Source organism: Cucurbita pepo, chromosome 14 (genome assembly GCF_057944985.1).
Source record: "Cucurbita pepo subsp. pepo isolate OVF chromosome 14, ASM5794498v1, whole genome shotgun sequence".
NCBI classification, from domain to species: domain Eukaryota; kingdom Viridiplantae; phylum Streptophyta; class Magnoliopsida; order Cucurbitales; family Cucurbitaceae; genus Cucurbita; species Cucurbita pepo.
In genome coordinates, this window is record NC_141811.1 from 6,225,647 (window position 1) to 6,250,183 (window position 24,537).

A 24,537-nucleotide genomic window follows, 5' to 3' on the forward strand; every position below is an offset into this window, starting at 1 on the left:
TAAAAATAAAAAATTCAATAATTATCTCCAGAAGTTTTGGGTTGTTATTCTATGAGCTAGATTAAATCTCTAATTTTTTATTTTTATTTTTGTGTAAATTATTTGTTATAGGTTTTTGTAGTACAATTATTTTCGATTATTTAGAGAATTTATTGTTCAATTATCTAATATTTATTCTATTTTGATGTGTTGGAGTAAATTTAAGTGTTTATTAAATAATTCATGAAAAAAAAGATATTCCTATTTTAAAACCACTTTTATCATACCATAATTAAATATAAGAAATTAATTGGGCTTAAAAAAATGTTATTTTTATTTTTAGAATTTAACTAAAAAATCAAAATGTTTATCTTAGAAAAACCTAAAGATAAGAAATACCATTTTTTAAAATAAAAAATGAAAATATAAAGGATTATTATTATTATTATTATTATTATTATTATTATTATTATTTTTAATGTTTTTTTTTTAAATATTCCTCAATATCAAATTAATTGAATATATTGGTAAATTTTGATGGAAGTATAATCATGCATCTTGAACAACTTCGTAAGGTAGCGCTTTAGCATTAGCGTGGTTTGGCAACTTTCAGCTTTCCTTTCAACTTCTTCCATTTCTCTACTGCGAGCGATCGAGCGTTTCAATTTGTTGCAGAGATTCTAGAGACGGTTTGTCAGATATAGATATGAGCAGAAATTTGAGTCGCAGATCGTCTGATTTGGTTGCGCTTTCCGCTTCGCTTTCCCTACTTTTCGTCTCCGGTACTTCTTCAGATCTCTCTCTCTCTCTCTCTCTCTCTCTTTTTATTTTTTAATCTTTTGCTTTATTCGGTTTCTGCGATCTGTCAATTGATTTGTGCAATTTGTCCTTCTTTTTTCTTTGCTGATTCTGTTACTGGATGCTCTTGATGTGAATCGAATGACTGGGATGCAATTGACTGTTTTTCATGAATTCTGTGTTGAGATCTTGTTTTTGTTTGATTTTTAGTCTTCTTCCTTGTTAATTAGTTGAACATGTCCTTTGGAATCTTTGTTTCTTTATGCTTTCTCAGTTAAATTAGTACTTTCAGAACTTCATAATCTGTTTATATGAAAGTTTGTGGCTGTAATTAGTTAATCTCAATTTCGCAATGTGTAAGCGAGACAAGCAGTTGCACGAAACACTAGTACTACTTAATCTGTGTTTTTTAAAAGAAATCTCCATGTTGTCATAAAAAATAACTTCTTGTACATTCTTTCTTTGAAGTTTATGGAGTTACAAAAAGTGTGTACCATAAAGCAGCCATAAAATTTGTTCATTCAATAGCTACGCACTGTTTTTCTCATTGCAAATGAAATGAGGAGTTTCGGTTCATCTCTGCTTTCGATGTTTATTTCCTTAAACCCGTACTCAAACTTCATTATTTATTTTCCATTTCTATGCTTTTTTGGGCAAAGGAGATGCAAGCGTGCTATAGTGTATTGGTATTTTACCTGTGTAGATTCCAAACCCCATGGTTACTTTTTCGTTTTGTGCATCTTCCATTACCTTTTATCTAGAAATGAACTTTTTTGTCGAATGATAAATGTCCAGTCATCGATTAGTACATGTTGAGTCATTAATTTTTACTTTTGCAGCTATCACTTAACACTTCTTTTGGTTGGCTACTACAGCCCTTTCTAATGATTCCAGTGGCAAAGATAGTATTAACTCTGGGAAGCATTCATCCTCAAGCAGCAAAACTGGCTCTATGGTTGCCATCATCCTCCTTGGGTTTTTGGTAGTTGTGTTATTATCATTTTTCCTTTTCAAGCTATGGCAGAAGAAGAGAAGAGAGGAGCAATATGCCCGACTTCTGAAATTGTTTGAAGAAGATGATGAGCTTGAGGTCGAACTTGGTCTTCGGGATTGAAGAATATCTCTGAAATTCTAGTCCACTGAAGCTGGGTATGTCCTTGATCCTGTCATCCTTTTATTTCTTACCTGAAATAGCTTACTTCATATTGATATGCTGGAGTGGTATGTCATGTCTATTAGATGATGTGGTTGCCCATGATGGATACAATATGAACAAACTATATCCAATGGCATATGTATGCTTCTATCCATGGTTGCATGACCAGTAGTTACTTTTCTTATTTAATTTGATTGATATTAATTTTCTTTGGAGAATTACAAAAGGGACTTTCCACTTGGCCAAAAGTATAGATATACATTGAGATAGAAAGAGGGCTTTGCATTTGCACCAATATGAAGCCAAAAAAGAACTGAATACAAAAAATTGTGAAAAGTAAGCCTTTTATAGGTATTGCTGGCATTTCATAGGAAAAAAATGTTGGCATGTTTGTGCCAACAGGAATGCATAATGCTTATATATGTGCAGTTATATAGGTGATTGCTCAGTTTTGCATCTCCATTCCTTCATTTTGGAACCACTTTTATATCTTAAAAGGCTAAAAATACTTTTTAGGTATCGACTAACTCCTCCCTTTCCTGTTTTCTCATTGTCTCCCTTGTTCCTTCTTTGCCAGCCATTCTACTTCAAGCTTGACTCTCTCATCTTGACTTAAACTTACAATTTAATATTAAAACTCTTATATGGGAAGTGGAAAAGCCTGACGTGGTGTCTTAAAAAGTAAACAGATACCTTAGAGACTTAGCTGAAGCTGCTTGGTGGGCGAGAGTAAGTTTTCAAGTAATATTCATAAGGTATCTGTTTTGAGTGCATGTTTTCTATATAGGAAATATATTATTAATAGGAAAATTCGATAGATGGAGAGGCCTCATGAAGCACTGCCAAGATCGTTACAAGACGTTCTATCAATTGGTACTACTAAGAAGAATCTAATTACAAAATAAATTGGAGAACTCCATGAGGAGCCATTTAATAAATTATGATCTCCCACACATTTTAGAAAAGATCATCTGATTGCCTTCCGTCCATTCTTCTTTCATAATTTAGCCGTAGCAACATTTTCCCATAAAAGTGTGGCATTTCATCTGAAAGGATATCGAGAAAGAGCTGTTCCATGGAAGAACCACCCTTGTAACAGAAAATACCAAATTCAATAAGAAGCTAATGGCAATAGTTTGTGGCATGAGGGCAGGAATATAAAGTAACTTTGGCTCCTAATTCTTACTGCACAATGCCTTTGGAGTGTTGTGTTAACTAGACCCAAAGCTGGAGTTTACAGGAAAAGTACAACTTTCTTAGGGGCCTGTTTCCATAACTTCTCTGAGTAATGAAAGTATAGGATTCTGTTTCCTTTGGTACTTAGAGAAGGGCATTCATTTGTAAGCACATGAAGAAAACAGGTAACCCGGCAACAGGGTGTTAAAAATCTTCAACAAATACCGTAGATATCCCCAAGATACATCTTTGAGCTTTAGTTGAGCTTAAGTGTGTTAGATCTTCCCTTTCAAAAATAGGGCATAAGTGTGCATGACTAGTAACGCGTCCATAGAAGATGATTTTGCAACAACATCTAGTCCAATTATTTAAGTTAAATTACAAGTCTGGTTCTAAAATTTGAGGTGTGTATCTATATGGTCTTTGAGCTTTGAGCTTTTAAAGTATAGAATACATTCTTAAACTTTCAATTTTGTGCCTAATAGGTACTTGAACTTTCAATTTTATATGTAATAGGTCGTTCACAAATTTGAAATTTTTTTAAAAAATTAATTGATTATTTAAATTTTGTGCCTAATAGGTACTTGAACTTTCAATTTTATATGTAATAGGTCGTTCACAAATTTGAAATTTTTTTTAAAAATTAATTGATTATTTAATATAAATTTGAATTTTATGTCTAATGAAATTCTAAACCTTTAATTTTGTATTTAGTAAATATTTGAATTTCGAACCATTTGAAAATTTGAAAGCTTGTAAATGAACCAATTATTTACTTTCTCTGACTTTATGATTTAGTTTTCTGGTTCTGGCTGTTGTACTACTTGTTATAGATTTTTTAGATCTTTTAGACCTGATACATTAGCTTTTACATGGTTCTTGCATCGCCATCGTTTCTTTTCGGGTCCGTCCCTCATTTGTTAGGCAGTACATATCATAGATTATTACAGCTCAAATGTTCAGGCACTTCTCTTGATTTTCCTTCTTTTTTGTGCAAAGTTGCATATAAATTTCGAACGATTCCTGTTCGTAGATCTGAGTATCTCTCATACGACCCGACACTCTGCTGGCTATTTTCACAGGCTCAGAAACCATTATGTTGGAATTATTGCATTTCAAATGTCTAAAAGATGGTGAGATGATAGCTTGAGTTTGCTGTAAGGTTAGATTTTTGTTTTCCCCTGATTTTTGAAAATTCTGGGGTGGTGCATAGCCTTGTAATTCCCGTATTATAGTGAATCATTTTGTAAGGAGTGCTTGAAGAAAATACGAGTTCAGGTTTTGTAAAACTGATGTCATATACCAAGTTTAATGGTGAAAGGGTTTTGACTAAGGCCCCAAATATTGTTCTAAAGACGTGCTAATACGAGCATAGCTTAATCACTAGCTAAGGTATATGTCCTCGAGCCGAGGGGTCAAGTGTTTTTCATTCTCCCACCTAAGGCATATGTCCTCGAGTATAGCTTAATCACACTACCTAAGGCATATGTCCTCGAGCCGAGGGGTCAAGTGTTTTTCATTCTCCTACCTAAGGCATATGTCCTCGAGCATAGCTTAATCACTAGCTAAGGCATATGTCCTCGAGCCTAGGGTCAAGTGTTTTTCATTCTCCCACCTAAGGCATATGTCCTCGAGCATAGCTTAATCACACTAGCTAAGGCACATGTCCTCGAGCCGAGGGGTCAAGTGTTTTTCATTCTCCCACCTAACAAGAACTCGATATATATATATTAGGATTATTCTAACTTTCGGGTGTATTAGATGGTGACGTATTCTTGAATTTTTGTTGATATTTCTATTGTTATTTTCATATGTCCATGAGATATCGCTAATGTGAATATACTATAAATATGGACATTTTAACTTTCATTTATTAATTCAAATATATATATATATCAAAATTTTAAAGCTTGGAACTAAAATATTAATAAAAATATCAAAATTTACGTGTCAACTTAAGAACATTAACTCAAAAAAAAAAAAGTGTAAATCCATTACCCTTAGCAAAAATGGCTATAAAAACAATATTAAATAGTACATAGTAACATTAACTCAAATTAATTTCCTACTACAATCTTAGTAAAAAACGATAATTAACTTACAACTTTTGTAAAATGTGTAATTCGTGAGCGTTGGACAATTGACATTAAAATTTTGAAACTAAGTAGGTTTGTTCATTTCCTTAAACCCTTTCGATTCTCTTCATCTTGAGTTCTATCTCGTCTCCAACTTCCTACTCGGTTAAATAGTTAAATTTCATCGATCTGTTTCGATCTCCGTCTCTCTCGACTTTGCCGCCATGCATCAACGAGGTATGTACATAGCCCTTAGCCCTACCGCTGAAGAAATATTGATAATTTAACATGACATAGTAAATCGTTGGATAAAAATTTAAGAACTAAATTGGCATAATGATTAAAGTTTATGGGGTGCACTTATAATTTAACCTAAATTAAATAGCTACCTTAGAGAAAAGGGTAAAAAAAAAAAAAAAAAAAAAAAAAAAAATGAAAAAATGTTGAATTGGGGAAGGGGGTTCTCCTTCCCTCCCATATTAGGGAAAAAGTGGTCAGCCAAATAGAGCATAGCATAAGCCTATCTATCACATTTAGCACACCAAAATCAGCAAAATTCTTCACCATCTGCTGAAGACAAGAAGGCACCAAAACCTCTCAACATGGTTTCAACCGACACAGTGTCGACCACGAAACTCGTCATCACTCCTCCTTACCTTACCTTACCTTACCTTACCTCCCTGTCTTGGCCCGTTTCAGTCCCGTGCTGTTAAACGGCGACATGCTCGGGCTCATACTTGGACTTTCCTCCCTTAGGGTGCCATTTAGTAACGCGAGTTCTCTTAGTTGTTGCTTCTTATATTGATCAAGCAATTCATCCTGGAATACACAACAACTCCATGAGAACACGACTTCTTAATAAAACGATCGGAGGTTTAGTCGATGTGGGCATTTTAGTTCATACCACAGGCTTCAATAGGCTTTCTAAAACGGCTACGGCATGATCCAAGCGCGAGTTTATCGTATCCTCCGGGAATTCTGCCTCAACCAACAGATGCAAGGGCTCATTAAGATGCTCATATCCAGGCTTGTCCTTTAGTTTCTCTTCCTAAAGCACACGACATTCAGATCCATTGTAAGTAATATTGAAGATTTAAGTTAGGACTAGGAGATTCAAAACTTTTAGTACCTCCAAAGCATCCTTGATGGAGCCCTTGCCTCTTATGTACACCCGACATTCCGTTAAGGCTTCGACTCTTTTCAAGGAGTTTCCGCGCGGTCCGAGAAGTCGTCCAACGAAGTTATACTGATATGATTTAAGCAACAAACTACGAACATCAGAGAGGCAAAAGGTCAGTAATATCACCACCTAACGTAAGAATATCGACTCACGTTTGGATATTTGTCAACAGGTACATCAAGTCTAACGACTCTTTTAACTATCGGCGTAGCAGGAATTCCTCCTTGCACCCTTGGCCAACCCATTGAGTGAGCTTGAAGGGAACCCATACCATGGACATGTCCACTTCCCTGCAGTAAACATGTCATTAAGCACGGGTTTTTAAAAAAAATCAAGGACACGGATACGACAAGTACACATTTATTGAAATGTATGTATGCATGAGTTTGATGTATTTCACTCCAAAAATCTATTAATTTTTGTTCTATTACCGTTCGTGTCTATTTATTATGAGATCCCACGTCGATTGAGGAGGAGAACGAACCATTCTTTATAAGGGTGTGGAAACCAGTCCCCTAGCAAACGCGTTTTAAAAACTTAGGCTATTACATAGAGTGTGTGTCTAAACCTTGGAGGAAAACCCGAAAGGGAAAGACCAAAAGGACAATATCTGCTAGTGGTGGGCTTCGGCTGTTACATAGAGTGTCCAAACCTTGAAGGGAAACCCGAAAGGGAAAGACTAAAAAGGACAATATCTGCTAGTGGTGGGCTTCGGCTGTTACATAGAGTGTCCAAACCTTGAAGGGAAACCCGAAAGGGAAAGACCAAAAAGGACAATATCTGCTAGTGGTGGGCTTAGGCTGTTACATAGAGTGTCCAAATCTTGGAGGGAAACCCAAAAGGGAAAGACCAAAAGGACAATATCTGCTAGCAGAGGGCTTAGACTGTTACATAGAGTGTCCAAACCTTGAAGGGAAACCCGAAAGGGAAAGACCAAAAGGACAATATCTGCTAGCGGTGGGCGCTAGCGGTGGGCTTAGGTTGTTACATAGAGTGTCTAAACCTTGAAGGGAAACCCGAAAGGGAAAGACCAAAAGGACAATATCTGATAGCGGTGGGCTTAGACTGTTACATAGAGTGTCCAAGTGTTGCACACATGTTGTCATAGATACGTTACTTATTCTATGGTTCTATTTCAAAACACGAAGAACTACTTATTCTATTTTGAGGATACACAGGTTAGAACCAAGGAATTCCCCAGTAGTAATGGCTCGGGATGTTTGGAGATACCCTACAAAGGTCTGAATTCAAGCCCCCGAGATGAAAATTTAATAACTCGAAACACTTGTATCTCGAATCTAGGCTATTGTCTATCTGTATTGTATTCTTTCATTCATTTAAAAGAAAGTTAAGTTTTCCATTTTTAGAAAAATATCCTTATACAAAGAAAATAGGGATTAAAGAGAAAGCGTTCATATCGAAAAACTAGCAACACGGAAAAGAAGTAGATCAAGGACAAATATATATTTACCTCCATTTGCATTGGAGGCCAACCTTCCAAGTCCATTGGTCTTCCATTCGAGAGCTGACCTAGTGACCGGTAAGGACTCCCGTGCTCAAATCTCTCATGATCCACAGAAGTTTGATTAAGGCCTGATAGACGTCTGATCTCTGAAATGAGATGTAATAAATAAGGCGTGCACATGCAATTGACTAAGAAAATACTCGTCTTATATAAGGAGCGCACATGCAACTGACTAAGCAAATACTCGTGTAAGATGACGACTCCGAAGATAAATGGCTAGTTATTCATGAAAAATTACCAGTCATTGGGAACTTTTCTCAAGATCATGTCTCATGTCTCAGATTCATGACATCATCACAAGTTAACGTCATCTTATGGTAATTGATTTTGTCTAATTAATTACGACTTGACAAAGTATCGAGTAGGCCAATAGGATTCATCTTTGGCTCCATCCACACAGAGAAAATGAAACGCTCTTGGACATAGCAGGCCTTAGTGTAACAGCCCAAGCCCACTGCTAGCAGATATTGTCCTCTTTAGGGTTTCCCTTCCGAGCTTTTCCTCAAGGTTTTTAAAACAAGCCTACTAGGAAGAGGTTTCCACACCCTTATAAGGAATGCTTCGCTCCCCTCTCCAACCCATGTGGGATTTCACAATCCACCCTCCTTGGAGACCCATCGTCCTCGCTGGCACACCACCCAGTGTCTAGCTCTGATAACAGGCTAAGCCTAAACTTGGATTGACCCGACCCACATTACAACTCAATGATATAAGATAAGGCTAGTATTTAATAGCTGCCAGCAAACAACGAGAACGCTTAACTGCGTGTAATAGGCAAACATAGTAAGACGAGTATAATTTTTCTTTCACAAAGACTGCAGACAACATTCCCATTGCAATACATAGCCACAAATGTCCCCTTGTTCGTAGCCCCTCCACGAAACTTCAGTTCCGATCATCTAATCTCATGTATTATCGATATATAATTCACACAACAGTCCATTCTCTTTAACAGGAAGCAAATTTCTTTCTACGAGTCGAGGGAGTAAAAAACTCCTTCCCGATTGATTGTTACTCGTTTTCTTCTCTAATCGTATGCTCAGTCGTAATTAAATTTGTTCAAATGATCAAGAAAACAGTGTCTACCCATAATAAACTTCAAAGGAACAAATAATCCAAACTATAAGAAACAATAACAAGTATTGCCACAACATAATGCAATAGAAGAGATCTTATAACCCCACCTTGATTCAAAAGTCTGCTACAATGGGGTAAAACTTGCACAAAGGGACCCAACTTCTGTCTCTCTGACAGTAATTCAGCTAGATATCTGCCATTGTCACACAACACAACATCACTAAAAGCTCAATAGGGCTTCTAGTCAGTATTCAAATGCAATGACAAAGATGATCAAACCAACACAAGAGAGTTAAAAAGTGGGATAAAAACAGAATTACATGATCAATCAAACAAGGAATCTGAATCAAGCAGTCCAAAAAACAAAAAAAAACAAAACAAAAAGCAAATCATGAGGAAGAATTGAGAAACAGAGAAAGGGAAATTACCTCTCCCGATCTAAGGGAATGGAAGGAGTCCTGTGAGGGGATGCATGGGCAGAAGGGGGAGGGTAATGGAAGTAACTCCCAGGTGGGGTTCTCTCCCCCATAACGCATAAACTAAAGAACACAACAAAATAGAAGAAACCCAGAAGTGGAATTGGGTTAATAAGTGGAGAAGAAGAGTGAAATTAACATATCCAACGAAGAACAGGGCGACCCAGATAGAGAAAGAAGCGTACCTTTGCAGAAAGAAAGGGGGGGTGGGGCGAAGAAGGAGATGAATCTGAGGCAGAGAGGTAAAGGGAAGTCCGATGAAGAGAGGCGGTGGCGGAAAAGGGAAAGCCCTATGGGGAAGGGGAAGGGGAAGAGGAAGGGGGAAGAAGGGGAAGATCGTGGCGTTGTGTGAGTGCTTTTTGCTGTTCTTTGAATTTTACTGTATTGTTCTTCGCGCAATCAATGAGTCAGTGGCAATGGGGAATGAGATGAGGAATGGGAAATTGGCAATCTTCTGGTGGATGCGTCTTTTTCTACCCAAAGTAAAAACCTTTATTTTTTTTTATTTTTTTATTTTTCTATCACTGTATTTAAGATTTTACCATTTTACCCCCTCACCTCACGTGGGAGTGGAGCCTACTGCCTGATTCAATCTGACAATACCCTTTTTATATATATATATATATATATATATATTTTTTTTTTTTTTAAATATTAATATTATTATTAATGTTTAATAGGTTAATTTATTTGGTTTTTATAATTTTAGACGAGTTTTTAACGTTGTGACTTTAAATGTTATCTAAATTCATTGACTCAAAATCCATTTTTACCCGCCCGACCTATCTGTATAGGCACATGGACGCCCGACCTATATGTATAGGCACATGGATGATTAACGTATTGGATTCAGTAAGATCCGTTTGATTCATGGGATTTATCCGGGATTTGACGAGTTTACATTTGATATCATTATTTGTAGTTCTTACGAGTATTTCGAAGTGTAATCTACTCATTAAAAAAGGGGCCTGATACTAAAATTAGAGGAACCCTAAGTGACAAGTTAATTTTTAAATATCAAACTTAAAATTTTAGTAATACATCAATAATTAAATGCACAATTTTATTATTTACTTATTAATATTTTAATTAATTTATACTTATTATTTTTATTATTTTAGTCATTAAGTTAAATTATTTAATAATCAATGTTACTTTTAATTAATGTTTAATGTAAAAACATTTATTTATGCATTGCAATTATTTAATTTAGTTAACTAATATAACAATATATTGAATAATATTAAATTTAACTTATGATTACATCAATTTGTTCTCTTGTAATTAATTATTCAACAAAAATGGACAAACATACACATTATATTAAAAATATAACTTCAAATAAATCAAGTAGTGATACTATTTAATATTTTATATATAATTATTTAATTTTAATTTATATATACAAATTTCTAAAATAAACAAATTCAAACATTAATCATCCGCCACATTTAAATCTTAAGTATTTAAAAGTCGTTAATGGCTTCTAATAATAGCGGCTATTTAATAAAATTTTATCAATAATAAAGATGAAAATCCTATTTTTGAGAGCATATGATAAATTATAAATTTTTCTAAACTATATAAACCAAAAATTTTATTTAACAATCTTTTCATTTAAATATTCATTCCCACGTATATAACAAAATGATATTTTCAGCAAGATTCATGCATCCGATTGTCCGGTCAAAAAGAAGAAGGGTCATATCCAGTCCCAAACTATTCTTACGTCCTAAATTCTAGGAATCAGATGATGAGAGGACAAGGCTAGGTGTCATTCTCTATACGCCTGAAAAACTGTTCGAGATCTTTCTTTTTGCCTTCTTCCGGTGGAAAGTGGAATGGGAATGAACGCAGAATGAACCCAGTTTTTCATTCCCAGAATGAACCCAGGTTTGAAAAACTGATGTTGCAAGTGAGTCACCACTTCAATAGAAGATAGCACAAGGCTGATCTCGACAACTGGTGAGTCACCACTTCAACAGAAGATAGCACAAGGCTGATCTCGACAACTGGTGAGTCACCACTTCAACAGAAGATAGCACAAGGCTGATCTCGACAACTGGTGAGTCACCACTTCAACAGAAGATAGCCTAAGATAGCACAAGTCTGATCTCGGCAACTGGTGAGTCACAACTTCAACAGAAGATAACCTAAGATAGCACAAGGCTGATCTCGGCAACTGAGGATCGCTTTGTGCCTGACTCCACTCACTACCTTTTAGTGTGAATGGATAAAGAAAGGCCCTCAAAGAGCTCGATACCAAACAGGCACAACTAAGAAATAATATGTTCGATCGAACCGTTCAAACTACCGAGGTCACCTCAAAATTATACCTAAGTTAAATTTAAAATAAAAAAACCAAAAAAAAAATCTGAAGTAAAATATGAATTATATGTAAATTATATATCAATGTAAATCCAAGCAAACAAAAAACAGAACAGAGTTGGTAACTAGAAAGTAATCAACGAGCAGATGAACAAAGAAGAGATAGAGAGAGAGATCCAAAAATTGTGGAAATATTTTGCGAACTTAAGAAGATGAGCAACAAGGCTTCTTTGAATTGGCCTCAGATTCACCAACCACAATGGTTTTACCTTCTTTGATGTTAGCAGCAGCAGCAGCGGGCTCCTCTGAATTGAGGGACTTCTTGCTGATTATCCGATATATCTCTGAGAGAATTGTTTGGAAAGCCTTCTCCACATTTGTTGCTTCAAGAGCAGATGTTTCGATGAACGACAGCCCTTCTTTCTCGGCATAGCTTTGAGCGTCCTCCGTTGCCACCGCTCGGAGGTGTTTCAGATCAGTCTTGTTTCCGATTAACATGATGACTATGTTGGAATCTGCATGGTCTCTGAGTTCCTTCAACCAACGGCTTACGTTATCAAATGTCATCGGTTTTGTTACGTCGTACACGAGAAGAGCTCCAAGGGCACCCCTATAGTAAGCACTGGTTATCGCTCTGTATCGCTCTTGACCGGCTGTGTCCCATATCTGGGCTTTCACAGTTCTTCCCTCAACCTGATAAATAAGCAGAACAGTTCTTGATAACTTTCATAATATAATGGATCCCTTAAACCCACCTTAAGGCTAAAATGTCATATAAAACAAATGATCAAAAGTTGTTCTGTTTGTATATCCAAAACGTTTTGTTGATTTTATAAAGCAAAGATTAACTTCATAGGCAAGAATCAGAAAATAAAATTGGAAACCATGCGCCTGTAATTTTAGTCTGAGAGGGTAAAAAGGAAAAGGGCTCCGAAAAACCGAACAGTTTCAGTCATCTAGCTGTTAGACGAACACGACTCTCTACAATGGTATGATATTGTCCACTTTGAGCATAAGCTCTCATGACTTTCTTTGGGTTTCCCCAAAAGGCCTCAAACCAATGGAGTTAGTATTCATCACTTAAACCCATGATCATTTCCTAAATTAGCCGATGTGAGACTTTCATCATCCAACACTAGCAAGGAGTCACCACCGCGTTCGACATTAACTCAGCTTACAAGACAAACAAAAATGAGTTCGAAATCTTTAGCAGGACAAGAACTACAGATATCACAAAAGTTCCATCATTCTGCAGAGATCCAGATTATGGCAACCATTAGTTCAACAAATGTGCCACTAATATCACAAAGAGGACCCAAGAAGCTCCAAAATCTATCATCAAAACGTGTGTTTATGTGCGTGACAAGATCACTAACTAAAGAACATTTTCCAGGTATCAACTATAGTCCAAGAAACTGAGATTTAAACGACCACATAATGCAGTGTAAATCAAAATCTGCAGCGAGCGGCTAGAATTGCAAATGTTTCTCCACTTTGGTAAGTACTTGATGAAATGCATTTCCTCTTTAGAATTGCTATCAAATTGTTTGAACGTGTCAAGTTTGCGTAATAAAAAAGGAAAGGAAGGAATGGAAGAAGGGTGGAATGCATAAACAAAATCTGAATAATAATTGCATTTTCCAGATTCTTATTTTTAAAGAATGGCATTAAGGTTCTATGGACTGAATTAAATGGCATCAAAACAATCAATTATGATATTCAGATATATCTCCGTTAACAGTTAGGATGGAATCTCTTACCGATCCACAGATCAGAATTTGAATAATTTCCATCAAACGCTATACCTAATCAGGCGTTTTTCTCAATTCATCATCGAAATCCAGATCAGTAAAGAGACTAATAACTTCCCGCATTCCTCTAAGTTAAAATGAAAATACAAGAAGAACAACGAATCAAGAACACAGATCCGCAAGAGAAGATGCACAAACTCAATTCAGATTTTGAAAAAACGACTGTTTCAAGCGAGAAAGAAATCAGATCATTCCTTGAATAACAACTTTCAAGAAAGTTCGAGTTCCAGAATACATCCAAATGCAGATTTACAAACAGATCGAGAATGCAAAGCATGCGAACACACAGCGGAGGCAGATATAAATATCCAATGAGAGAGAAACTAAGAGTGAGAGATACCTGAAGAGTACGAGTGGCGAATTCGACGCCAATGGTGGACTTGGACTCCAAGCAAAACTCATTCCGAGTGAATCGGGAAAGGAGGTTGGATTTTCCAACGCCAGAATCGCCGATTAGCACAACTTTGAAGAGGTAATCATAGTCGTCGTCGGGTCTCCTGGCCATATCTCGCCGGTATTTCCTCTCTCTCTCTCTCTCTCTCTCTCTCGTTCCTCGATCTTTGGCTCACAGATTTAGCTTCCCCAAATCTGGAAAGCAAAATTGAAGAATCTGTTCCTCAAGAATCGGCTGCTCCACTTCGAATATGAAGACGAAATGGAGAGTCTGCGGACTTCAAATCCTGGGATTGACAGAGCAATTCTGTGCCCAAAACTGCCCTTCAAGGTAGGGGCATTTTCGACCAACCGCCCCATCATCGACTTAATTACCGAAACATCCCTTATTTACCCTTTAAACTTTTTTTTTTTTTTTTTTTTTTTTAAATATCTCTTATTTAATCATTAAATTTTTTTATTTAGATTTTTTAACGGAATCCAACAAAATCTTTTTTTATAGTTAGTAACTTATTCGAATCATTTATTTAATTTTTTATATTTTTAATAAAAATAAAATGTTAGCTCGTAAACTATTTATTTATTTATTTATTTTCAAACAAAAATTTGGGGCTCATTTCAACCTATGTTTTGAAAAATTACCTTTTGAAATAGTTGAAAATATTTGTAAGAGTAGTTAGAAAATAGATAATAAAAATATATATCTATATATAATTATATTGTAAATAAAAATATATTTCGGGAGAAATTGGTGTATTCGTCCTTATGTCACGACAAGCCAACAATGTGGAGTGAAAGACGTGAACAAAAGACATCAATCATACAATATACTTCAATGAAGATATAAATAGAGAATATGAGAAACCACTATTGTGTAGAATAAACCCACTCTAAGAGAGAACGAGAGATTACATAAGCAGATAACATGAGAAACCACTACTATGTGTGGAACAAACCCGCCTTCAAAGAGGACGATGGACTACATAAATAGATGATACTATCATGAAGTCTATTGTAACTTACTAAGTTAAGAATAGGACGAGAGCCTACAAATATGTTAGAGTCCTAATTTATTACAACCAGCAACGACCTGTGACCCGAGATGAAATTTTTTTTTAGGTTAATAGAATAACGTGAATAAAGACTATAGGTCGAGAAAATCTAATTGGTGGAGAGTGCAATAAGCAATGATGGCATACCAACTAAGGAGAAATTTGCACACAAGGACAAACAACCTACAAGCTTTGATGAGCCATGATGAACATTAGGTGAAGTTTCATAATAAATTATAATTTTATTAAAGATAATGTTTTAAACTATGGGGGAAGGTGAAAAGTTTAATTACTTTAGTAATAGTGTATCAAATATACACTAAGTAGAAACATAGTTTAACCTTAGGTTAAAAAAAATGTTTGATCTTCGGATTTTAAAATTATGTTTAATTAATTAAAAAAAATTATGTTTAATTTTGATTTACTAATAGATTTTTAATTTTGATTTATTAATAGAGAATTAAATTACGAGGAGGTTATATAAGTAATTTAATTCTAAAGTAAAATTTATTAAATATAAAATTAAAAGTTTATACATTTAAGATTTATTTAAATGTTTTAAATAATATGAATGTTAAAGATAAGGATATATTAGATGGAATGAGTTGGTCTCGTAGTTAATACTCTGTGTCCTTGAACTGTGTCCTTGAATTTTGCAATTTTTTTTAAAACTGCCTTTCAATTTTCAAAAGTTTCAATAATACCCTTAAACTTCAAAAAAAAAAAAAAAAAAAAAAAATAATAATAATAATAATAATAAAATTAAAAGAAAATACTCCTCGTTTGAATAGAAGTAGTTAATATTTTATTTACTTTTTTTTTTAACTTGAGTTAGAGGTGTAACAGTATTTTTGAAATAAAATATTAACTTTTATCATCTAAAATTAACGTAAAAAAATTTAGAAGTATTATTCAAATTTTTCTATAGTTTGCCATTTTGTTTATTATTTGTTTATTATTATTATTATTTTAATAATTGACTTGGAATTTAATTTTTTTTAATTTAGGCATTTATAATTCATTTTCATTTCGGAAAACAACGGTCATTGGCAAGCCACGCGAAGCCCTGGATGTCATGAACAATCACTTTGATTTTGAACCAAACCTTCAAGCGATCGATTTTCGTCTTCATAAATCATAAATATCTCCAATTCTCACATTTCTCTGGTTCAACCGAATCCACTGGAAGCTCCGCCAGTCCGCGGCAATGGACATTTGCTCCAATGTGCTTGGATTCTCTCGGTTTCTTTCCCCTTCTGCTGTTCGAGCTTCAGCCTATCGACGGCCCATTTTCGCACGAAGCTCCAGCAGTACTCAAGAACCCACTCTCACTACCTCCATATCTCTCAACAACAACAATGGCTTCTCAGGTCCTTTCTTCGCTCTCTTTTTCTTCCTTTTATCGGCGTTTTTTGCTTTGATCAAATGGTTTTTCATTCATAATCTTCATACTAGGTTAAATGATTATTTGCAGGGAAGGCAGAGGCGGATGTTGTAGTAATTGGGAGTGGCATTGGGGGGCTTTGCTGTGCAGGGCTGTTAGCTAGATATGGACAAGATGTTCTTGTATTAGAGAGCCATGATTTGCCTGGTGGTGCTGCCCATTCATTTGAGATTAAGGGCTACAAATTTGACTCTGGTCCCTCGTTGTTTTCTGGGTTTCAATCTCGTGGTCCTCAAGCAAATCCACTTGCTCAAGTAAACTCCCTCACTCTATATCATGCCACTTATCAATACTGAATAAACACCTAGAATATCTAATATATGTCTAGTAATCTCTTCTGTTGAGGAAGCAATATAGAGTTCTAATGAATGATATGAGTGAAATGGATTGTCTTCTGAATTCGGATAGTCTTGATTATAGTTCTTTTCTTGTGATTCATTGAGTAGTCATGACATTTGGCATGGAGATAAGGAGATTCAATTTTCATTTGTAACCGTCCGAACCCACTACTAGTAGATATTGTTCGCTTTGGCCTGTTAATTTGTAACAGCCCAAGCTCACCGCTTGTAGATATTGTCTGCTTTGACCCGTTACGTATCAGGCCAAAGCGGATAATATCTGCTAGCGGTGGGCTCTTATAGATGGTATCAAAGTCAAACACCAAACGATGTGTGAGCGAGGATGTTGGGCCCCTAAGGGAGGTGGATTGTGAGATCCCACATCGATTGGAGTGGGGAATTAAGCATTCTTTATAAGGGTGTGGAACCTCTCCCTAACAGACATGTTTTAAAACTGTGAGGTTGACGGCAATAAATAACAGGCCAAAGCGGATAATATCTGTTAGTAGCGGGCTTGAGCTGTTACAAATGGTCTCAGAGCTAGACGTCGGGCGGTGTGCCAGCGAGGACGTTGGGCTCCCAAAGGAGGTGGATTGTGAGATCCCACATTTGTTGGAGAGGGGAACGAAGCATTCCTTATAAGGGTGTGGAAACCTCTCCCTAGCAGACATGTTATAAAACCGTGAGGCTGACGGCGATACGTAACGAGGTAAAGCGGACAATATCACACCACTCCGTACTGCCCACAAACACAAAATGCGGCTTGGCAAACATCGAAAGCCCTTATCATCAAAGCACCCAAAAGTCTTATTTTTCCATCTACTTGTTAAAATTTTCAGGTTTTAGATGCACTTGGTGAGTCACTTCCTTGTGTCAACTATGATTCATGGATGGTATACATACCTGAAGGAGAGTTCTTGTCACGCATTGGCCCCACAGAGTTTTTCAAGGTGGATATCAGACATTGAGTTGGTAACCCATTTTACTTCTTGTTCCATTTGCTTTATTTTGATAAGGAAAACATCTTTTTCAGGCACATATTGCCTGTTCAATCACATAGATAAATGTGTATAAGCACCCAAATCAACTACATCCATAAGATTGTGATATCAAAAATTGAAAAGAACAGGAATTAAGCAATGTTTAGTCTGTTACCTTCAGGATCTTGAGAAGTATGCAAGTCCAAATGCTGTTCAAGAATGGCAGAAACTATTAGTAAGTAAAATGTAGTCTATTTCCTATATCCTTGCACAAAATTTTCATCTGGAATATCATTTAGCTTCCATTTGTGTGTACAGGAAACCATACTTCCATTGTCTGCTGCAGCAATGGCTCTACCACCGCTATCAATTCGAGGCGATTGGGGAGTTCTTTCAACAGCTGCAGCAAGATATGCTCCTTCTCTCTTGAAATCCTTCATTCAGATGGGACCTCAGGGTATTCTTGGTTCGACCAAGCTTCTCAGACCATTCTCAGAAATCATCGACTCGTTGGAACTTAACGATCCTTTCATTCGAAATTGGTTGGATCTGTTGGCTTTCTTACTTGCTGGAGTAAAAACAAATGGCATATTATCAGCAGAGATGGTAAATATTTTTATGAAGCTTTAGAAAAACTAAAATCTGAGTCTTGTCAGTTTCTGTATTACTGCATCTGGTATTAGATATGCATGTTACTAAGAACACTGTAGGTAAAAACATTCTGTTTTTATTCCCATTTTTCCGCATAAGTCATAACTGTGAGATCTCACATCAGTTGGAGAGGGGAACGAAACATTTCGTATAAGAGTGTGGAAACCTCTCCGTAGCAAACGTGTTTTAAAACCATGAGGCTGACAGCAATACGTAACGGGCGAAAGCAGACAATATCTGCTAACAGTGAGCTTGAGCTATTACAAATGGTATCAGAGCCAGACACAAGGTGTGGATTGTGAGGACGTTGGGCTCCCAAGGGGGGTGGATTGTGAGATCCCACATTGGTTGGAGAGGGAAACGAAACATTTCTTATAAGGGTGTGGAAACCTTTCCTTAGCAGACTAGATTTAAAACCGTGAGGCTGACGGCGATACGTAACGGACCAAGCAGACAATTTCTGTTAGCAGTGGGCTTAGACTGTTACAATGACTTTCTTACTTTGGTCCTCTTGTTTGAATGCCACCAAGGATAACAAATGCATTTGTTTTTCTTCTACATTTCAGATTTATATGTTTGCAGAATGGTACAAGCCAGGTTCCTGTCTCGAGTATCCTCTTCATGGAAGTGGGGCAGTTGTTAACGCCCTTGTTCAAGGCCTGCAAAAATTTGGAGGGCGCATCTCTCTTGGAAGTCATGTTCAGAACATTATAGTCGAGAACGATCGAGCCGTTGGGGTCAAGCTAAAGAGCGGTCAAGTAAATTCTATGGAATCAATCACAGTCATTGTTAAGAAACATTAACAGTATCCTCCATTTTGTAATCCTCTAATGTCATGATTGAATATGTTGCAGTTTATACGTGCAAAGAAGGCTGTTGTGAGCAATGCATCCATGTGGGATACACTGGCCTTGTTACCTGAAAGTGTTGTTCCTAAATCATATCGTGATGGTGTAAACGCAATGCCACAATGTGAATCGTTTATGCATCTTCACTTAGGCTTTGACGCAGAGGTGAGTGATGTTAGCAATACCATTTTCTTTCTTTTTCCTATGAGACTAAATCCTTCTACAAGGAGAGGATGGTGCTTAACAATTCTCATTCCATATGGATAGCTATAATGGCTTTAATGTAAAAAGTGTTAGGAACCACGACGCTCCACGATAGTATGATATTGTTCACTTTGAGCATAAGCTCTCATGGCTTTGCTTTTGGGCTTCCCCAAAAGGCCTCATATCAATGGAGATGTAGTCCTTACTTATAAACTCATGATCGTAGCTTATGTGGGACTCCTTCCGCTCGAACAAAGTACACCATAGAGCCTCCCCTTAAGCCTATGGAGCCTTCGAACAGCCTTCCTTTAATCGAGGCTTGACTCCTCTAGAGTTCTCGAACAAAGTACACCCTTTGTTCGACACGTGAGGATTCTATTGACATGGCTAAGTTAAAGGCATGACTCTGAAAATTCTGAGTTCAATACGTGTGATGTTTGTTGTTTGTACACGTGTTTTTCAGGGTATTCGTGAAGACCTGGGAATTCATCATATAGTTGTAAACGATTGGGATAGAGGAGTGGATGCAGATCAAAACGTGGTTTTGATATCTGTACCAAGCGTTCTCAGTCCAGATCTAGCACCCCCTGGAAAACATGTGTTACATGCATACACACCAGGAACAGAACCATATACTCTTTGGGAAGGACTTGACCGTAGGAGCTCTGAGTACAAAAATCTCAAGGCTCAAAGATCTGAGGTAAGTTCTTCAACTTTTCTTAGTCTTTCTTATGTAATGCTTCGAGTTTCAAACACGAATATCGAAGATTTTAAGAACCTAACCGAAACGAGTTTAAACCCGAACTATTTTGGTTGAAAAGGTGATGTGGAGGGCAGTTGAGAGAGCCCTTGGGCCAGGTTTCAAGAGAGAAAAGTGTGAGGTGAAGTTGGTGGGAAGTCCATTGACGCATCAAAGGTTTCTTAGGAGGAACAGAGGAACATATGGGCCAGCAATTGAAGCAGGAAAAGGCACATTTCCTGGGCATTCAACTCCCATCCCTCAGCTTTACTGCTGTGGGGATTCTACTTTCCCTGGCATTGGAGTCCCTGCAGTGGCAGCCAGTGGTGCCATTGTTGCCAATTCTTTGGTCTCTACTTCCCAACACTCTCAGCTTCTTGATGCAATTGGAATTTGATTTCATTTTGACATCTTTTTCATTCCCTTATCCTGCACTTACCATCTTCTGTAAATTTGTATTATAACAATTGGATTAGATATAAAGTTTTATCCTCTATGTGTTTGTCTCTAATCTCTTGGAAGTTTTGATTTTGTCAAGAAATACTCAAATTAGTGATAAAACAATGATTAGGTTAATTGATTGTTTGTTCATTGCTTGCTAAATCTTCATCATTCATATAGCTCGACTTGTAGAGCTATACTCAACTTAAATTTGTTTGTTCTAGTTTTTTGTTTCGAGATTATTCTGTGGTCGCCTATTGAAACAACGGTTTACAACAAAATGACTCACTCCATCAATTCACTTTACAAGAGTTTCATTGTAACAGGTGTAATGGAAGCTATTCCAGTAATAGGGTCGCCTTTAGTAGAGCTATTACGTGGAAGTGCTAGTGTGGGACAACCAGATCGCAGATGCCTTAAGTTTATGTAGGAAGACAAAGCTAGCGACATTTAATATATATTGTGATAGCTATTGAAAATGTTCTTAAGAGAGGGATAATCAATATATAAAAAAATGAAATTGAAAAAAATATTGGTGTCAAATCAATATAATTCTCTACAATCTCAGGCAAGAGTAGAAGTCAAAGAAGAGGGGCATTCTCTAATCATGCACAAGAAATTGCTGCAACTTTCTTCTTCTATATAACTTCACTAAACATTCAGGTGTAGTAGTATAAGCTACAACCAAAATGAGCAAAATAGTTACAGTTTCTACATTTCTTCTTGAGAATCAATCTAGTTTTCAAGTAATAATCTGTATGCTATGAACATTCTTACTCCAAATCAACAATCTAAAGCAGTGAACTCGAACACCTGAACTGTATCAACATTGTGCATAATCTTAGCAGTTTGGCAGAGCAGGAATACAGGATTATGCACATGGGGACTTCTATTTACAAGTATTAAACTAAGATAATCACAAGCACATGAGATTTACAAGTATTTCCTTCGTGGGAAATCTTAGTTCAAAAGAAATCAAGAAAACAAATGAAGGAGTATATGATGAGCGTGCAAAATATAGCACAAACAAAGGAGAAATATACTGAGCATCTCTGTTTCTTTTCTTTCTAATTATCTACAGACTAATCAACTGTGTTTGTTACTCCCAAAGCGGCATTCTCGGGCTCCATTGATTCAGTCTCTGTTCTATGGATCCTACCACTACCATTCGCTGAAAACTCATCAGAGTATCCATATTAGTTCCACACTCCAAATCCCCTTTGCTGTTTACATGATGTCTGGTGGCTGAAATTAGGTCCCATCGGACTCCTTCCGATGTCGGCCCTACTTATAGGCGGCGATGGCGGAAGGGACATGGGAACTCTTTCGGGGACGTTCAATCTGCCAAACTCTTGTGGTGGTCTTGAAGACTGGTAGTTATTATGATGCTGCAGCTGCAGCTGGTTTTGTTGATAGTGGTAATGAGGCTGTGGAATGTGGGGTTTACTAATTGGAATGGCATTGGTGGAAGGTTGAAGGTTGTTGAAGCTGCAAAGGCTAGGAGAGCTGTGGACCTTATGCATAGGAGGGCGGCTGGGTTTTATGCAATTCCAAGAGAATGTTTCTTGGGCTATAGATTCAGCTGTTTGGGCCTCTGGAGAAGATGATTTTGGAGATGAACAAGCAGATGAAAGGCTGAATGTGGGGCGGTTTGCATTTGAAGGGGAGAATTTTGCACTAGCGGTGGAGCCAGACCGCACAATGCCATTAATAGCTTCAAGATAACGTTGCTGAATTTGTTGGGGATCTGCAGAGAATGGTTGAGCCTCAAGAACAATTGGATTTGAAGGAAATAAGAAACACCGAAGTTTAGGAGTTCCTTCGCTTTCTAGCCGATCATACTCATCAAGCATATGCTTTAAATCCTCATCAGACCTCACAGATACCAAAACATCAAGATCCTCAGGAACCAATTGGTACTTAAGCACCATATCTCCATCAGTTAGAGCAGTCAGGTTCTTCATTAGATCTGTTGAAGAAGATTTAACATTATGGGAAAGAAGATCGAAACGGATTTTGAATCCACTAGAAACAGCTAACCAAATGTTTGATAATCTTCATTACTATTGAAGGAACAACAATTGGTTGAACTTGTCAAAGATAATTTGATATTCGAAATGCAAGTTTTAAATCGCACAAAAATTCCTCCATACTTAGAATTAACTTCGCAGATGAACAAAACTACAAATCCATTCAAGTAATTCGAACATTATACAGAAAACACTTCAAATCATCAGAATAGGATTTTCCAGAAGGTCACATAATCATCATCAGATTAAAAACTATCCAAGAAAACTTAAGAAGAATCACAATCACAATAAGAAGGGCGAGAAAATGGAACTAACAGAAACCTGAGAATTTAATATCACGCGGCAAAGCGATGACGCGCGTTTCGCCGCCAACATACTTGAGGTGGCCATCGCTTGGTCTAGGGAGGATCTTACCGCCATAACTGCAAAGAAACTTGAACTTGCTTCTAGGAGACAATGACGGCGTCTCATCTCCTCCTCCATTGCTACCGCCTTCGGATGCCATTTTTGGTACAGTCGCTGGAACGAATCCCTACAAAAAATGAAGCAAAAGCAAGGGGGGATTGCTTGAAGTGGAAGTAATGTGCAATGGAGAAGCAAATGAGATTAGGGAGATGGAATCGGTGTTGTTTTGGTCTTCAGGAACTCCAAAAGGGAAAAGGAAGAATGGAGGAGAAGAAGAAAGCCATGGGAGAGAGATGAGAGGAACAAATTCAATCCAAAAATGGATAAATCAAATGATCGTCCAAATCCAACTGAAAATCTCAAAAACGGAATTCAAATTTTTCTACAAAAATTAATTATAAAAAAAAAAAAAAAAATCAAAATTACCTTAATTTTATAAATAAAAATAAATAAAAAATACATTTTAAATAATCTATGAGATGTTTACAGCCGATTTTCATCTATATATTGACAGTAATTACTTTTTTAAACATATTTTAAAAAATAAAGTCAAATTGTGTTAATGTTACTTTTACCCATCTTTTCTTTAATCTAGAAATACGATGCCGGACTAAAACCCTTCGGTAAAATGAGAACAGCCCCACATTCAAACCGCCCTTTTATTTCATTCGCAAGAAGTTGCTTCAGTTGCATATTATAAGGAATTCGAACAACTGCTTCAAATACATCTAGACCTAAGTTGCATATGTTCAGGAATTCGAACAACTGCTTCAACTGCTTCAACTGAACAACTGCTTCAGTTGCATGTGTTCGGGAGCTTGTGAATACATCTAGACCTTATGGCATAAGGAATACAAAAATCATCGGGTTTCCAGTTGACTTGGTTCATGGTGTTAAGTGTCTAATATGGTAGATGTATTTGTGGGTTGGATTGGGTTAGGTTCAGATTCAATCCAATTGTTCGAGTTATAAAATTTTCAACCTATATAACTGTGGTTAAAGAAGAATCCAACCATAATTTTGTTGAAATTGAGTTAATTCCGGAGGTTTGAGTCATTTATTAAATTTTTCTTTCGTAAAAGTAACCTAAAGTTTGTACCTTGCTTTCAAATATTTAATTAAAATTTTCAACTCAATTTTTAATATATATTTTATCTTTTAAATAGTTAAAAATTATTTTTTAGAATAATTAAAATTAATTATAAGATTAAATAAAAGAAATATATATATATATATACACGATTTTACTAAGTTTTATAATAAATGTCATGTATACTTTTTTTTAGTTTAATTAATTTGAAAATCAATTACTAATTTATATTTTAATATTGTTAAGTTCAAAATAAAAATCTTGAAAATTATAAATCTTTTTTTTTTTTCTCAAATTACAAATTTGAGTTTATTTAATTTTTATTTTGAGGGCAATTTATT

At 36.3% G+C, this 24,537-nt stretch overlaps 5 protein-coding genes across 6 annotated transcripts; 2 read left to right on the top strand and 3 right to left on the bottom strand.

The window, feature by feature from the left end:
- Positions 1-524: 524 nt before the first annotated feature.
- LOC111809626 (uncharacterized) lies at positions 525-4,460 on the top strand. 2 transcript variants are annotated; one of them, XM_023695983.2, is made up of 3 exons: positions 525-761; positions 1,653-1,926; positions 4,143-4,460. In XM_023695983.2, exons 1-2 carry the CDS (start codon positions 686-688, stop codon positions 1,889-1,891), a joined length of 315 nt encoding a protein of 104 aa, XP_023551751.1. In that variant the 5' UTR covers positions 525-685; the 3' UTR covers positions 1,892-1,926; positions 4,143-4,460. The 2 variants fall into 2 exon arrangements, with proteins under 2 accessions (XP_023551751.1, XP_023551749.1); XM_023695981.2 differs by having other exon boundaries at positions 526-761; positions 4,192-4,460.
- A 1,023-nt stretch (positions 4,461-5,483) lies between these two features.
- Positions 5,484-9,887, bottom strand: LOC111809726 (KH domain-containing protein At1g09660/At1g09670). The gene is made up of 8 exons (XM_023696123.2): positions 9,628-9,887; positions 9,395-9,505; positions 9,074-9,159; positions 7,836-7,975; positions 6,517-6,654; positions 6,314-6,430; positions 6,089-6,232; positions 5,484-6,003 (listed from the first exon to the last, which is right to left on the bottom strand). Exons 2-8 carry the CDS (start codon positions 9,493-9,495, stop codon positions 5,857-5,859), a joined length of 873 nt encoding a protein of 290 aa, XP_023551891.1. The 5' UTR covers positions 9,496-9,505; positions 9,628-9,887; the 3' UTR covers positions 5,484-5,856.
- A 1,930-nt stretch (positions 9,888-11,817) lies between these two features.
- On the bottom strand, positions 11,818-14,265 carry LOC111810434 (ras-related protein RABA2a). The gene is made up of 2 exons (XM_023697139.2): positions 13,922-14,265; positions 11,818-12,463 (listed from the first exon to the last, which is right to left on the bottom strand). The coding sequence occupies exons 1-2, from the start codon at positions 14,084-14,086 to the stop codon at positions 11,975-11,977; spliced, it is 654 nt and encodes a 217-aa protein (XP_023552907.1). The 5' UTR covers positions 14,087-14,265; the 3' UTR covers positions 11,818-11,974.
- A 1,815-nt stretch (positions 14,266-16,080) lies between these two features.
- Positions 16,081-20,741, top strand: LOC111810867 (FAD/NAD(P)-binding oxidoreductase family protein). Its single transcript, XM_023697681.2, has 9 exons — positions 16,081-16,396; positions 16,501-16,724; positions 17,648-17,758; positions 17,970-18,023; positions 18,107-18,394; positions 19,006-19,197; positions 19,294-19,452; positions 19,955-20,191; positions 20,313-20,741. Exons 1-9 carry the CDS (start codon positions 16,234-16,236, stop codon positions 20,625-20,627), a joined length of 1,743 nt encoding a protein of 580 aa, XP_023553449.2. The 5' UTR covers positions 16,081-16,233; the 3' UTR covers positions 20,628-20,741.
- Positions 20,742-21,203: 462 nt separating this feature from the next.
- LOC111810329 (uncharacterized) lies at positions 21,204-23,489 on the bottom strand. Its single transcript, XM_023697036.2, has 2 exons — positions 23,023-23,489; positions 21,204-22,640 (listed from the first exon to the last, which is right to left on the bottom strand). The coding sequence occupies exons 1-2, from the start codon at positions 23,204-23,206 to the stop codon at positions 21,868-21,870; spliced, it is 957 nt and encodes a 318-aa protein (XP_023552804.2). The 5' UTR covers positions 23,207-23,489; the 3' UTR covers positions 21,204-21,867.
- Between the last annotated feature and the right edge of the window lie 1,048 nt (positions 23,490-24,537).